This window comes from Perognathus longimembris, chromosome 12 (genome assembly GCF_023159225.1).
Source record: "Perognathus longimembris pacificus isolate PPM17 chromosome 12, ASM2315922v1, whole genome shotgun sequence".
Lineage (NCBI taxonomy): Eukaryota > Metazoa > Chordata > Mammalia > Rodentia > Heteromyidae > Perognathus > Perognathus longimembris.
Genome location: NC_063172.1, coordinates 2,438,555 through 2,453,991, shown reverse-complemented (window position 1 = coordinate 2,453,991; position 15,437 = coordinate 2,438,555). Strand labels below are relative to the sequence as shown.

At 44.4% G+C, this 15,437-nt stretch overlaps 1 protein-coding gene across 9 annotated transcripts in view; it reads right to left on the bottom strand.

Moving 5' to 3' along the window:
- Positions 1–15,437, bottom strand: part of Ptk2 (protein tyrosine kinase 2) — a 201,261-nt gene that overhangs the window by 10,102 nt on the left and 175,722 nt on the right. For 8 of the 9 annotated variants that reach the window (XM_048358854.1, XM_048358863.1, XM_048358853.1 and 5 more), the window contains 5 exons: positions 13,812–13,923; positions 11,224–11,310; positions 7,966–8,103; positions 6,668–6,793; positions 2,087–2,149 (listed from right to left, as the gene is read on the bottom strand). In XM_048358854.1, coding sequence (XP_048214811.1) covers positions 2,087–2,149; positions 6,668–6,793; positions 7,966–8,103; positions 11,224–11,310; positions 13,812–13,923 — 526 coding nt within the window. Of the gene's footprint in view, positions 1–2,086; positions 2,150–6,667; positions 6,794–7,965; positions 8,104–11,223; positions 11,311–13,811; positions 13,924–14,476; positions 14,999–15,437 lie in introns of those variants that run through there. The other variant, XM_048358862.1, reaches the window with a different exon arrangement.

The window sequence follows — 15,437 nt, the reverse complement described above, 5'->3', positions numbered from 1 at the left end:
AAAGCCAGCCCACACAGGAAAGTCTGTGAGACTCAGCTCCAATCAGCCACCACAAAGCTCAAACTGTGGCTCACGTGGTAGAGGGCTAGTCTTGAGCACAAAAATTCAGAAACCCAGGACCCAACACACACACACACGTGCGCATGCAGGCACACCAGGCTGTAGGCATAGCTCGAGTGGTAAAAGTGCCAGTCAAGCAAGGAAACCAAGTGAGCATGAGGTCTTTGAGACGTCACTTAGGATATTCTTCCTTAAGTTTGTTGTGTGTGCGCTCTCTCTCTCTCTCTCTCTCTCTCTCTCTCTCTCTGCACCAAAGCAAGCAGCAGTTCATTTTTCAAGATTTCACTATACAGCTTAGTAGGTTAGCCTTGAGCTCTTGATCCTTCTTGCCACTGGCTCCTGAATTTTGGGGGAACGTGTGTGCCACCATGCCCAGCATCTACCACTGCTTTCAAAACCATCTAACCATTGGCAGTACAGTTTGTCCAGCAGCAATGCTGAAAAACAAATAAGCCCTACCTGAATCCAAATGGGGGGAAATAAATGTTTTCTAGGACCAGGCTCTACTTGTAAAAAGGATTTTTTCTTGTTTATTTTGAAATAATAAACTGGTTCATATATAAAATATTTAAGGCATTTTTGTGTGTGTGTGCCAGTACTGAGGCTTAAACTCAGGATCTGGGTACTGACCCTTAGCTTTTTCATTCAACACTGGCACTCTACCACTTGAACCACAGTTTCACTTCCAGCTTTTTTGATGAATAACTGAAGGTAAGAGTTTGATGAGCTTTCCTGCCTAAGCTAGCTTTGAATCATGACCTCACATCTCAGCCTCCTGAGTAGCTAGAATTATAGGCACAAGCCACCAGTGTCACACTAAGGTGCCTTATTGCTATTTTACCAGAAGGCTATTTCTTTAAAATACAGAGCTATGAAATAGCTCGTGTAATACAGATGGTTCCACCACTCAAGAATCAGTGTTTTAATGTGACACTTACCATTCTGATATTCATTTTAATTAATTAATCAATCAATCAATTTTGGTACCAGTACTGTTTAGTTGTGAGGCTAGAACTCAGTGCCTGGGTGCCGTCCCTGAGCTCTTTTGCTCCACCACTTTGAGCCACAGTTCTACTTCCAGCTTTTGAGTGATTAATTCCAGATAAGAGTCTCACAGGGACTGTTTGCCAGGGCTGCTTTGAACCGTGATCTTCAGATCTCAGCCTCCTGAGTAGCTAGGGTTACAGGCGTGTGCCGCCGGTGCCTGCCTCTCACTTGATTTTTTAGCTCAAGGTTGTTGCTCTACCAATTAAGCAACAGCTCTACTTCTGGCATTTTGTGAACTGGAGAGAAGAATCTCATGAACTTTTCTGTCCCAGGCTGGCTTTGAACTTCTGAAATCTTTAGATCTCAGTCACCTTAGTAAGCCATGGGCACCTTGCCTATTTGTTTGGTTTTTAAAACCAGGTCTTACTATGAGGCCTGAAATTGTGTATATCAACCAGTAGTTTCTTTTTCCCATAAGCCTTGTGAGGACAACTATGGAAGTCTACCACCTGTAGGGCTGTGTTTGCTAACAGAATCTGTATCCCTTATGCCATCCCCGATGGGGGAAATCTTAACAGAACAGTTCAGGCTACTTCCCTCCAAATGCTGGAAACACTTCCAGGCACTATAAATGCCTCAGGAATGATCATAGGCTAGTTTTCTGAAGTGAATTTGGGATTCCTCCTCTCTCAGAACGAAATCTTGTTTGCAAAGGTTTATGTGACTGGAAACACAATACACAAAAGAAATATGAACAGTCAGCAAACAAGAGCCTGTGTACACAGTAAATGTGCAAAAGTCTTTTCTTTACGTCACAGGGAGCCTGGCTTACTACTAAAAAGCCTCTCTTCATAGTGAGGTAGGAAACACTAAGGCTAAGAATTCCGCATGCGATATATGCGAACAATCCTAGTTAGAATGTTCACTTCGTTACTAGGATAGACTCTTCCTGTGCTTCATGCTGGGCATCTTAGGTCATGATGCTGCTGGAGTGTGAGTGGAGCCCCAGGAACCCAGGACAGTGTCAGCAAGGACTCACGGGGCCCTGAAGACTCCCGTCCTCCCGGTCGATGCTGCCTCGAGAGAGCCTCACGTCAGGTTTCTAGAAAAACAAAGACAGCTTCATTTTTTCTTTGAAAGCTACTGACAGTCCTGACAGTCTAAACTAAACAACTTCTTCCTGGAGCACACCTGTCCTCTGTCACCACAGCTGCCCTGCTTTGCCTCTTCCCTGACAGTCCTGAGGTGCGGCACTTTCCCATTACTCTGCATCCTCAGTCGGAATGCTCCTGCACTTCAAGTTTGTGTCGGACAAGCCCAAGTTTCAGTGCCTTTTTCTCCTGTTTGCTGCGGAGGGCTGAAACCAGGCCTTTACTCACATCAGGCAAGTTCTTCACCATTGGACCATACCCTACTCACTGTGCTAGTGGGGCTTGAACTCAGGGCCTGGGTGTTCTCCCTGAGTCTCTTTGTGCTCAAGGCTAGTGCTCTACCATTTGAGCCACAATGCCACTTCTGGCTTTTTCTGAGCAGTTTATTAGAGACAAGAGTCACAGTCTTTTCTGTCCTGGCTTCGAACCGTGATTCTCACATCTCAGCCTCTTGAGTAGCTAGGATTATATAGGCATGAGTCACTGGTGCCTGCCTGTACTAGTCTTTAGATGCATCTTGATTTACTTTATTATTTTTTTTAAATTTGTTTTGCTTTTGTTGCCAGACCTGGGGCATGGACTCAGGGCCTGAGCACTGTCTCCGGCTTCTTTTTGTTCAAAGCTAGCACTCTACCTCTTGAGCCACAGCGCCACTTCCGGCTTTTATCTATTTATGTGGTACTGAGGAATTGAACCCAGGGCTTCATGTATGCAAGGCAAGCACTCTACCACTAGGCCATGTTCCCAGCCCCCATTACTTTATTATATTTTTTGTGCTAGTATTGGGGCTTGAACTCAAGGCCTCATACTCCTTTTTTTTTTTTTTCCTTGCCAGTCCTGGGCCTTGGACTCAGGGCCTGAGCACTGTCCCGGCTTCTTTTTGCTCAAGGCTAGCACTCTACCACCTGAGCCACAGCACCACTTCCTGTGCTGAGGAATTGAACCCAGGGTTTCATGTACACGAGTCGAGCACTCTTGTCATATTCTCAGCCCAAGGCCTCATACTCTTTTTTTTTTTTTTTTGCCAGTCCTGGGCCTCGGACTCAGGGCCTGAGCGCTGTCCCTGGCTTCTTTTTTGCTCAAGGCTAGCTCTGCCACTTGAGCCACAGCACCACTTCTGGCCATTTTCTGTATATGTGGTGCTGGGGAATGGAACCCAGGGCTTCATGTATACGAGGCAAGCACTCTTGCCACTAGGCCATATTCCCAGCCCCAGGCCTCATACTCTTGCTTAGCTTTTTTCACCCAAGGCTGGTGTGCTACCACTTGAGCCGCACTTCTACTTCCAGGTAAAAGTCTTGGATTTGCTACCCAGACTAGCTTTGAACCATGATCCTGAGTAGTTAAGATTATAGGCATGAGAAACCATCACCTGGGTCTTTCTTATATTTAAAAAGTTGCTTCTTTTTTTTTTTTTTTTGCCAGTCCTGGGCTTGGACTCAGTGCCTGAACACTGTCCCTGGCTTCTTTTTGCTCAAGGCTAGCACTCTGCCACTTGAGCCACAGCGCCACTTCTGGCCATTTTCTGTATATGTGGTGCTGGGGAATTGAACCCAAGGCCTCATGTATACGAGGCAAGCACTCTTGCCACTAGGCCATATTCCCAGCCCCAAGTTGTTTCTTTTTGGTACTGGATTTGATATAAGGGCCTTGTGCTGAATAGGCAGGCATTCTATCTTGAGATATATCCCCAGCACTTTTTGCTTTAGCTGTTTTCCAGATAGGGACTTGTGTTTTGTTTCAGGGCTAGCTTTGGGCTACTTTTCTACATAGAGGGGATAACAGGTACCACCACACGCACACACACACACACACACACACACACACACACACACACAATTAATGGTACTGGCCTTTGAACACAAGGCCTTGCTTGTACTTGCTGGGCAGATACTTTTATAACTTGAGCCATGTTTCCAGCCCCAGTCTGTTTTCAAGATAGGTTCTCACTGACTTTTACCACCAGGTTGGCTTTTTCCCCCTTCAGTTGGGGGGGCTTGAACTCAGGGCCTGGGCCTTGTTCTTGAGTTCTTTTGCTCAAGTCTAGTGCTGGACAACTTTGAGCCACACTACCACTTCCAGTTAACTGGAGACTTTCTTGCCTGGCCTGGCTTTGAACTGCAATCCTCAGATCCCAGTCTCCTGAGTAGCTAGGATTACAGGCATGAGCCACCAGCATCTGGCTTGTAGCTTTTTTCTTTCTATCTGAAGCTATACTTTTCCAGCTAGAACATCAGATCTCTTCAGGAGGGGGTCTGAGAAATCGAACCCAGGGCTTCATGCATGATAGGTAAGCACTCTACCGCTAAGCCACATTCCCAGCCCGGACAAAGCATAGTTTGAAACCACTGTTTTACCACTTGTTGATTTAAAGGTCTTATACTTTTTGGTTGGCCCTGGGGCTTGAACTTTCGACAGGACCTGGGTACCCCCCGCCCCCCACCAAGATCTTTTGCTCAAGGATAGTGCCACATTGAATCACAATACCACTTTTTAACGTAAAGGTCTTGAGTCAGGTTAGGAACAGGAACAGGCTCCTGCTATCACTGGGGTCTGGTTCTTGGTGTTTCACCAACACAGAGCTGGTGTTTGAGAATGCTTACTGAACGGAAGCAAGGGGAGCCAGATCTGGACTCCTCAGGTGCAGCAACCAACTAAGCTTTTGTGGAAGCAGCAGGAAATCCAGCTCCTTCCAGCCACAATCCCTCCCAGGTTTGGAGTGGAGTAGGTAATAAGCTAATGATATTTCTAAAAGGACATTTGGTGTAAGAATAAACAAAGTTTCCTTCTCTCCCTATCACTTCCTTTCTGTCCCCAGGGATTTCTGAAGGGGGGCTGTTGATAAAGGCTGTCTAAAGGAACACAATTCCTATCCCTGAGTCCAACACACTGGAGAGGGGAGTTGTACCTGTCAGACAATGCTGCCAAAGGACTCCAGGAAGGTAGTTTTTACCACATGTCATATGAGATTGCCATGCAATGTTTTATGTTTCAAATTGACACTTAAGTTTTAGTCCTTTCTGCATAAACAAGGAGTGAAAAAAAAAAAAAACCCACAGAAATGCTCTGAGCCAGGGCTGGGAATATGGCCTAGTGGCTAGAGTGCTTGCCTCGTATACATGAAGCCCTGGGTTTGATTCCTCAGCACCACATATATAGAAAACGGCCAGAAGTGGTGCTGTGGCTCAAGTGGTAGAGTGCTAGCCTTGAGCAAAAAGAAGCCAGGGACAGTGCTCAGGCCCTGAGTTCAAGCCCCAGGACTGGCCAAAAAAAAAAAAGAAATGCTCTGAGCCCTATGTATGACAAAAATCTTGATACCTGAATCCCAACTAAACATATATCTTCTTTACATTCCAGTCATGCCACTCCTGAGCATCTACCCAGAAAACCCAAGCCAGGATACTGTAAAGACGCTTACACACCCATGTTCACTACTGTACTATTCAAAATAGTCAAGTTATGGAAACAGTCCAGATGCCCCACAAGAAATGAGTGGGTTCAAAATGGGGTATCTATACACAGTGGAATTTTATACAGCTATTAGAATAATATTGCAAAATTTGCAGGGAAATGGATGAACCTAGAACAAATCAAGTTAAGTGAGGTAAGCCAAGCTCAGAGAGACAAATGGCACATTTTTTCTCCCATGCAGAAGCTAGATCTGAAAATATACCAACACGTGATAAATTATACAGGACTCTAGGCATTCACACACAATGAGACCAAAGGAGGACACTCTTAGGGGAGCAATATCAAGGTGCAATGTCTATGTGCCTCTGATCCTATAAAATAATGATTATCAAAATGAATTCTAAGAAATGGAAACAAGCAGCTTTCTCTTTGTTGTTGTTTGTGTTTTCTTTTTGTCTTGTTTGTTCCTTTATCTGTCGTTGTGAGGGGGAGGGCACAGAAGTGGAGGAACAAACGATGAACAAGTGAAGTAGTGATGCTACCTAGACATTATGTTGAAAATGAGCTATATAATTTGTGGCTGGGATGGGAGGGAAAAACTGGGAGAGAGCAAGGGAAGGGTGACATTGTCCAAAAAGAAATGTGTTACACATTACATGACTTATGGGATTGTAGTCTCTCTGTACATCACCTTTATAATAAAAATTAAAAAAACAACAACTGGTTCCTAAAAAATAAGCCTAGCTACTCAGAAGCCTGAGATCTGATAGAGGTTCAAAGCTAGCCCATGCAAGAAAGTCTGTGACACATTTGTTTATCTCCAATTAACTATCAAAAAGCCAGAAATAGAACTGAAAACAAAAATAACTGAGCTGAAGGTGTAGCTCAAGTAGTAAAGGAAGGAAAAGCAAATAATCCACTTACTTTAGGTTTGAGAGACCGGATATAAAACTAATTCCTCTGCTTTAAAAAGTAGTTTTGTAATAATCCCAAGTAGCACAGTAAGTAAACTTCACAGGGTTTAAAAAGTAGAAGAAACTGCTCAGGAACAAAATTACCAGAAATCTTTCCTCTTTTTCCAGCCAGCGCTGATCTTCTTCCATTTCCTGCTGTTGTCGGATCAGCCGCTCTTCCATCAGGTGGGTGGGTAACACTTGCCCCATGCTTCGCAGGTCCAGGGAGTCCTGGAAGGAAGGATGCAAACAGCACGTCCAGTCTCATGAGTCTGTTTGAATGCTCCTACTTTTTGTGTTGTGTGCCACTCAAAAGAGTGAGGCAAAACAGAAAAAATGGTGGGAATAATGCCTTTTCTATTTCAGCCACTTCCTGCAAATTAAAATTTATTGTGTGTCACAGATTTACCAGTAGGGATTGGTTCTAAAGAAATGATCTAGGGGCTGGGAATATGGCCTAGTGGCAAGAGTGCTTGCCTGGTATACATGAAGTCCTGGGTTTGATTCCTCAGCACCACATATATAGAAAAGGCTAGAAGTGGCGCTGTGGCTCAAGTGGCAGAGTGCTAGCTTTGAGCAAAAAGAAGCCAGGGACAGTGCTCAGGCCCCGAGTCCAAGGCCCAGGACTGGCCAAAAAAAAGAAATGATCTACTGGGATCATTTAGCTGGGAGTGGTAATGCAAACCGGTAATCCCAGCTACTTGGCAGGAAGAGACAGGAGGATCAAGAGTTCCAGGCCAGCCAGTAAAATGTTAGTGAGACCCTATCTCAAAATAAACTCCAAACTAGAGCTTAAGTAGTAGAGTGCTTGTCCAGCAAACTCAGGCTCAAGGCCCTGGGTTCTATCGTCAATATTACAAAAATGAGAGAGAGGAGACAGTGAGGGGAGAGGAGAGACAGGAAAGCGGAAGGAAGGAGAGGGGAGAGAGATCTAAGACATGTGCAAAGAATACAACATTTCTTACAGTAAAACCACAGAAACAACCTTGAAGCAGACTAACAACAAGTTTAAGATACATACATCCTAGAGAGCTGAAAATAGTCATTAGCTCTAATAGTCATTTACTCTTAAGAAAAATTAAAAACTATATACTTTGATACAATAATCTTTAATATCGTAAACCTGTTTTTTTCATTTTACCAGGAAAGATGCATAAAAACCAACATGGTCCATAGAACTAGTGGCTTCACGTGTATGTTGATTATATTCGCTTATACGTTGATTATATTTACATGTATGTTGATTATGTCCACCTTTTAAACAAATGGACCATGACTGTGGCATTGCTTTTGAGGAATTCCGTTTAGTGGAAAAAAAAATCCATGAAACCATAAGCCATGTAGAAGTGCCTTAAGCTTCATTTGTAAGTTAACAAACTGAAGGCCAAGAACATCTAATTTACCTCCATGTTGGGCTGCCACATGGATATCTCTTGAGGTCTGTGATTCCACGACTCTGTTTGGTCCAGAAGAGATGCTTGGCCTGGGTAGATGCTGCCAGCTGTGGCTGTGATCCCATGTGAGCCAGGGTAGCCCGAAACCTAACAGTGTTATACAAGGGAAGGGTCTGTCATCACAAGGCTTTAGCATGGCTCTGCTTTGCATATGAAACAAAGCTACAGAAAACACTGTGGTAGCTAGAATTGCCCAATTCAAGGTCTAATCTCTAATTTCCTGAACACCTGAGTACGTTCTCTGGCATGGCAGATATGACTCTAAGTGCATCCAACATCATTATAAGCGTCCTTAAGTGCAGGATTTAGAAAGGACAATGATCTAACACTGCTCACTTTGTGGATTGAGGGGACCAAGTGTCAAGGAATGTAGATGGCTTATAGAAGTTTGTAGGAAAAGAAAAGAGATTCTCACCAAAATCCTCAGGAGAGGCAATTTTCTGTAGCTCCATTACATAAATAGCACAAATGTGTACTGCAAGATACGAAAGTACTTACTTTGGAGTTTTACATTTGTGGATGTGCTCAGAGCACACTCCCTCTGGATGCAAACGTACCAGGACGCCCCCAAAACAGATGCACCATGCTCTAGCACTCTAGAGCTCTTTCATCCTGCAGAACTCACCACCATCCCCAACGAGAACCAAGACGAACACAAAGCCCCTGTTGGGCATGGCGACATGGCATGGCATATCTGTACTCTGGTGGCTGAGGCAAGATTCCAAGTTCGAGGCCAGTCTGGGCTAATTAGTGGGATTGTGTCTCAAAAACAAACCAAGCAACCATGCAACAACCTCCCTCATGAAACCTCAAGTGGGAGCTGATGGTGGGAGAGGTCACGTGCTCTGCTTCTGATGGTGGTGACTAAGGCAGAGTTCAGTGGGACAGGAGGAGAAATTCAGGCAGAAGGGGAACAAAGGATGTCTTCTGTCTCAGGATCAAGTAAACAGAATCAGGGTTTGTATCCGTAAAGCATGATATGGATGGGGCTGCCAGTTAATTTTATTTTTATTTTATTTTATTATTATTATTATTTTTTGGCCAGTCCTGGGCCTTGGACTCAGGGCCTGAGCACTGTCCCTGGCTTCTTCCCGCTCAAGGCTAGCACTCTGCCACTTGAGCCACAGCGCCGCTTCTGGCCGTTTTCTGTATATGTGGTGCTGGGGAATCGAACCTAGGGCCTCGTGTATCCGAGGCAGGCACTCTTGCCACTAGGCTATATCCCCAGACCTGCCAGTTAATTTTAAAATGAGATAAAGCACAGCCAATCCACCTCCCTAAGCATTAGCATAAAATATCCTCCAGCAAATGTTTTACATATGTATTAGCTTTCTAGGCATTGATTTATACAAAAATTTCATAACTAATCAATAAACTGTCAAGCAACACATATGGAGAGGTCTGTTTATTTGAATAAAAAGACTAGATTAATAATAAAAATTATACCAAATACAAACTGTTACACCACTACTATCTTTGTGAGAAGTGACACACTGCTGCCAGAGAACTTTCGGAATGTTCACAATGAGGTTTCAAATGACTGAGAGCAGGGGGGTGGTGTGGTGTGTGTGTGTGTGTGTTTGTGTGTGTGTGTGACCACATGTGTGTGAGAAAGGGTAACTCAGGCTGAAAAGGAACACACAGTTAATACCAGGATCATTTTCAGTTGGTCTCATCAACCAGATAGAAAAATGGGTTTGGGAAGGCTAATCATACATTTGGTCAAAGAAAAAAAGATTTACTCTAGGCACTGTTCTAAGGCATTTAAGGTGGAAACCTAGCCCTGTTATCAGGGACTATTGTCGTGGGGTCAGTCCACCATGACACATATGCTTGAGCCCTAAGCCTAAGGAGTGCTGGGCCGTACCCCGGCCTTACCAGGCCACCTGCAGACCTGCCAGGTGATAGCATGACTCTAACAGCAGTCTCAGGAATGAGTAGTGCTGCCATCCACTTGGGGCCAGCTGAGCTTTGACCTTTGGCCTTCAGTGTGGCCGAGCACTAACCATGGGACTTTCCCCTGGGCGACACTGTACCATCTATCTGCTGGAGTACAAGGTCTTTTGGCAGTCAGAGGTGGGTTTTCCTCTTGTGTGCTGTCGCACAGTGACAGTCCTGTAGACAGTGCCTGGATGGTAGCTGGGTAAACAACCTGGAAACTGAAGAGATCTATTGCTCCTTGCAGGCAGGTGATTATCTTAGCATTGGATCTCCTAAAACATGGGTCTGTACCACCTGCCCAGAACCACTGAGGCTGTTTAATAGCAACACTCTATTTCAGAACTAGTATATAGGATTCTGGAGGTGATAGTACAAAGCTTGAAATTTACCCAGTTTGACTCATGAACATATATAGTCTAGTCTTTTCTAGTAATAGCTTCTCTCTTGGTACCACAATACCAAGTATAGACTAACAATAGCTATGAATTTCTGCCCATATTAGCCTAGGAGGTCCCTAATCCTGAAGGAGGAATGTACTGAGCTCCCTTTAGCAGTTCTTGACTTTTGCAGACTCTATAACGAGTCAAAAAAGCTGCCCCCAAATAACATGCCGTGATTTCACTGAACCAAACTGGTTGACTGAATCAGAAAGGGGATTCCCCTGGAGGCCAGGACACCTGGCTGGTGGGGCACAAAGAGGGCCTCTTGTGTTGTGACTCTGGATGAGCACAATGGTGTTTGGGTGTGAATTACTTCAAGAGAAGTATTCTAATATCCTTCCTTAAAAAAAAACCAATGCTACCACTCTACTCCAGGTCCTTTCTTCAAGGATGGCCTTTATCTTAAGCTGTGAGGATGTCTGCCTGCAACTTCAACAGTCCTTTCATACTTACGGACATGGCCTCTCATCTGGCTTCTACTACAGTACTTTACAATTTTACGTTTGCCTTCTAGGAAAACTGCAGTTCGGCACTCCCTCTGCACAGTGTGTGTCACTGGCCCCTCCTTGCCCAGTTCAAGAGCAGGTGGTGGGAAAGATCAGGTCTAACAACTGAGGTCTAACAACACTGTCTGGCCTGCTTTGAGACCATTTGAGTAGTGAAGACCCTAGGTGCAGGGTGGGCGAGTCACTGAGGCATCTGTAGGTTTCTGCTCACCAAAATAAATACACAAGAAAACAGAAATAAGTATAATGTACACCTCTACCACCCAAAGAACAAAGGAATCAAGAACAGTGCATGTATACAGCAGTAACAACTCATATACCTGGTAATGATTGGTCTGTGCCATGTGCTGAGGGCTGGGGTAAAATCCTTCACTGGATCGCGGACTAGGATAACCAGGCCTGCTGGGCTGTGAAAATCAACAGAGCACCATGTAAATGATTGGAGTGATTCCTCTAAAACAGTGGGATTGAAATAATGATATTTCAACGGAGTAAAAATAGCATTTTAATAATGCGGGGTACCTGGATATTCACATGGAAACACTTCAAACTCTTTTTCAAATAAATCTTAAATTTAAGTTCTAAAACTACAATTAATAGGAAGAAATGTAAGAGATGAGCTTGCATAAGGCAATGGTTTCTTGGCCAGGATGACAAAAATTCAATGGAGAAAACAAAAAGCTTGTGTTCCAGGTGATTCCCACAAAAGAGTGAAAAGAGTACCTAAAGAATGCAATTCATTTATCTAATATGAGAGTCGTAACAGGAATGCACACAGATCTTACAGGTTAGAGCTCAAATGATAAGCCATTTGCTTTTGAAAAGGTTAGTATTTTCACATGAATAATCCAGACCTCTTTCTGGGAAGTAAAATGGCTATAGTGTTCTTTGTAGTCAATTATTGACTATTTAATAACTATTAATATAAGTATGATATAACATTAAATAACTTATTATAAAAGCAGGCATTATCTGGCATTGTGAATTTGAGGCTAGCAAGGGCCATAGACAGACCCTATCTCAAAAGCAAGAGCTTAAGCAGGCAAAATTAAAGGTACATTGTAATGTATTATTATGTACTAAAGGCAAAAATGAAAGAAGGTTGTTACTATAAACATCAGATCCATGTGCAGGGCTGCTATGGAGCAGAGCATTTAGGGATTTGGGGTTGCAGCGTATTCCTTCCAGCAATACTGTTTAAATTCTTACATAGGCAGATGATAGTGTTTATAAGGACTGTTTAAAAAAATAAGCAAAAAGATGATACTAGTTACCTAGGAGGGCTGAGGCTCAAAGTAAGCTGAGGTCAAAAAGCTATCGAGATCCTAGCTGGACCAAAGAACAAGCCAGGCATGGTGTCACACGCTGGTGATCCTGTTACTTGTGAGTCAGAGGCAGGACCATCATGGCCCAAGGCTGGTTTGGGCAAAACCCCTAACGCCCTGCCTGTAAATCCTAGCTAGCTAGAAGGCTAAGATATGAGGATTGAGGTTTGAAGCTAGCCAGGGAAGATCTTGGAGACCCTTATCTCCTATTAACTAGCAAAAAGCTGGAAGTGGAGTATTGATGCTAAATTTCACAAAGGAAAGGAAAGAATGGGAGACACTGTGCCCAGTCATCAGGTTGTAAGGACAGCCTGGATGGACAGACCGGCTAGACTTTAAGGTTCTTGCGTCTCTAGTTTGAACAATCCTGTAACAGTCATGGAATTAAAACACAAGCAAACTGGTAAACAGATCAGAGGACCTTAGGTAAGAGAATGAGTGGTTCACATGTCTTCTGTGGGCAACTAAGAATGTTTTCTGTTGCTCTTTAGGAACGACAAAGGAATGTTCTCTTTCTGTCACTGTCTGGCTCAAAGCACTCCCTTTCCCCCCCTGTAGATGGTGTGGTTTTCCTCCTTTGCCTATCACTTCCATTTACTACTACAAGATTCCACAGTAACCAAAAAGGTACATTTTTGATTATCATGATTAAAACCAAAATTGGTACAGTACTTAAACTGTTCTTTATTTTGACAGATTTATGAATATATTTCAAAAGGAAAGTAGTTGTTAATTAGTCAATAATTAACTACAAAGAGCACTATTACCATTTTACTTCCCAGAAAATTGGGTCATTCCTGTGAAAAAACTACCTTTTCCAAAGCAAATGTTGTGTCTAGCATACAACCACTTGAGCCACAGCTTCACTTTCGGCTTTTCTGTGGTTCACTGGAGATAAGTCTCCAGGACTTTCCTGGCCAGGCTGGTTTCAAACCATGATCTCCAGATTTCACCTCCGGAGTAGCTAGGATTACAGGCATGAGCCTCAGGGGCCCAGCTTATTAAGGCTTCTTGATTTAAGGAAAAGTGTTCAGGGTCATCTCAGTACAAAATCGCTAGCCACTCTCCAGATTATAAAAGGCCATAGCCGCCCTCCCAATGTAGGAGGGGAGGGGAGAAGGGACCTAGGGGCAGCACATGGGCAGGCGGGGTGTGAGGACATGGTGCCAGGAAATAAAAATGAGACAAACTTTCCCCCTGACCAACAGCCCAGCCACAGCCTAGAAAAAGGCAGAAAATGTACACAAAATTCCAACTAAACCAAACCAAATCAAAGTGAATGTGGTCAGATGGAAGGGGACTCTATTTAAAGCCTTGCTGTGGAGGAAGAGGAGGAGGATGAAACAGAAAGCAAGAATGTAAATAACATCATGTCTACTCTGATTGTTCTTGTCCAGCTCACACGCCTCAACTCAAAATGCAAATTAGGAAAAGAGTATACAGGGTGGCAATCTATCAAGGAGGAGCAAGCAATAAACAACCCCTGTCAACATAACCCGAGACTAGGTTTCCTCCTTGTGAAAACGGTTGTGCAGGAGTTAGTTGAAGAGGAACCCCAAAGTTGGGGTGGGGACCATGACTACCTTGGGTGGTGCTTCATCAGACCCTCCAGAGTCCCAAGACACGGTGGCCTGTCTTCTGGACTCCATCCTCATTCGTTCTTCTTGCTGAGCCTTTTCTTCTTCCAGGATTGTGCTAGAGAAACAATACATTGTGTTAAGGGGGCTGACATCCAGAAGCACACATCAGACCCCTCCCTAACCCATACAAAGGATGCCAGTTGGCTCCCAGTAGAAAATAACCAAAAAGAAAGGAGCCTACACATAGGGAGAAGGGAAGATCAGGTTTCTAATCCTTTACAAGATGATTCTAGAATAGCCACAGTCCCTATTGGCAAGTTCTTTTAAAGCATAGCCGGAGGTTAAGAAAAGAGTTGGTGAAAATGAAGAACACGCTAAGATGAAATGTTTGTATGCTTTGAAAAAACTAGAAAGACCCTAAGAAATCCCTTTACTAAGCGCCTACACACCTGCCTACAGCTGACTCTGCACACAAACACAGAACTCCCCAGCACAGGATGCGTGCAATCAGTAAGGGGGCCAATAACCACGCCAGCCCTCTGTATAGTTACGTTCACATTAACTTTCAGCCTAACCAGGACCTTACCTGACCAAGGAAATAAGAAGATACCCCAGTATTTGCAGGCACTTCTGTAAACACTGTTCTAAGCTGGAAAAGCCACACTTACCACAGCTGGGCTGCTCAGGGCTAAGTGAAGTCCTACATGTCGCCGTGGCGGCCACAGCTCCACAGCTCTGCTGGGCGGCTTCTCAGTCCTGGCTGTTTGCCAGCTTTGTAAACTCCTCAGAACAGAGCCAAGGGAGATTCAGCTAGCTCCCCATTTCACACGGACTCCCTGGGGCTCAATGGGGCGGGGGGGGGGGCAGGTCTTTGAAACCTTCTCCTAACTGTGCCAATAACGCTCCTTCCTACATGCCTCTAACTAAGATTCCTGATAATGAAGCTCATTCAGAGTTTCTGGCCCCTGGCAGACAGAATCAGTCAGGAAACAGTGACATCAACCACACTGGCTCCTTCTAATCTGGGAATCTGCTCCATTGTTTGAAAAGACACTCCTGTTGCCAGCTGGAGGCTGCTCCTCTACAGTCACCTTCTGAGTCAGGAAGACAAATTCATTTCATAACCGCTCCAAGTGAGCAAGCTGGCACTGAAAATGTTAAGGACATTTTCCCCATAAGGAAAGAGAATGTTCTCCTCAAATAAACAGATCCTGTTACCACATATGAAACCCCAAAACCCAACCAAACCCTCAGAACTTTCCTGGCTGCTTCATAAGATGGGCAAGACATGAGCTCAGGCACTGGCACTGCGAGCCCAGGGGAGCCTGGTGAGGGATGTGAGTGGGGAAGCAGCACAGGGCGCTCAAAGGCGGCTCTGGCCTACTCTCCATCGAGTGCTCACTTCAGGATGAGAGGAGGAAAGGAGCAGGAGCTACAGCCATGTTCACATGGACCAGTAAGTGACTTCTCATGAGGCATCAGCCCTGGCTGGCAGTTGCCAGCAAGCACTTGCCAAACTTCTACTTGTTGCAGGGCACTGGTCAGAGAGGTGCTCTGCTTAAGGACAAAGAAAGACTCGAGAAGAGTATCACCAAAGAGGAAAAGGCTGTCCTCCAGCATCTGTGGCTA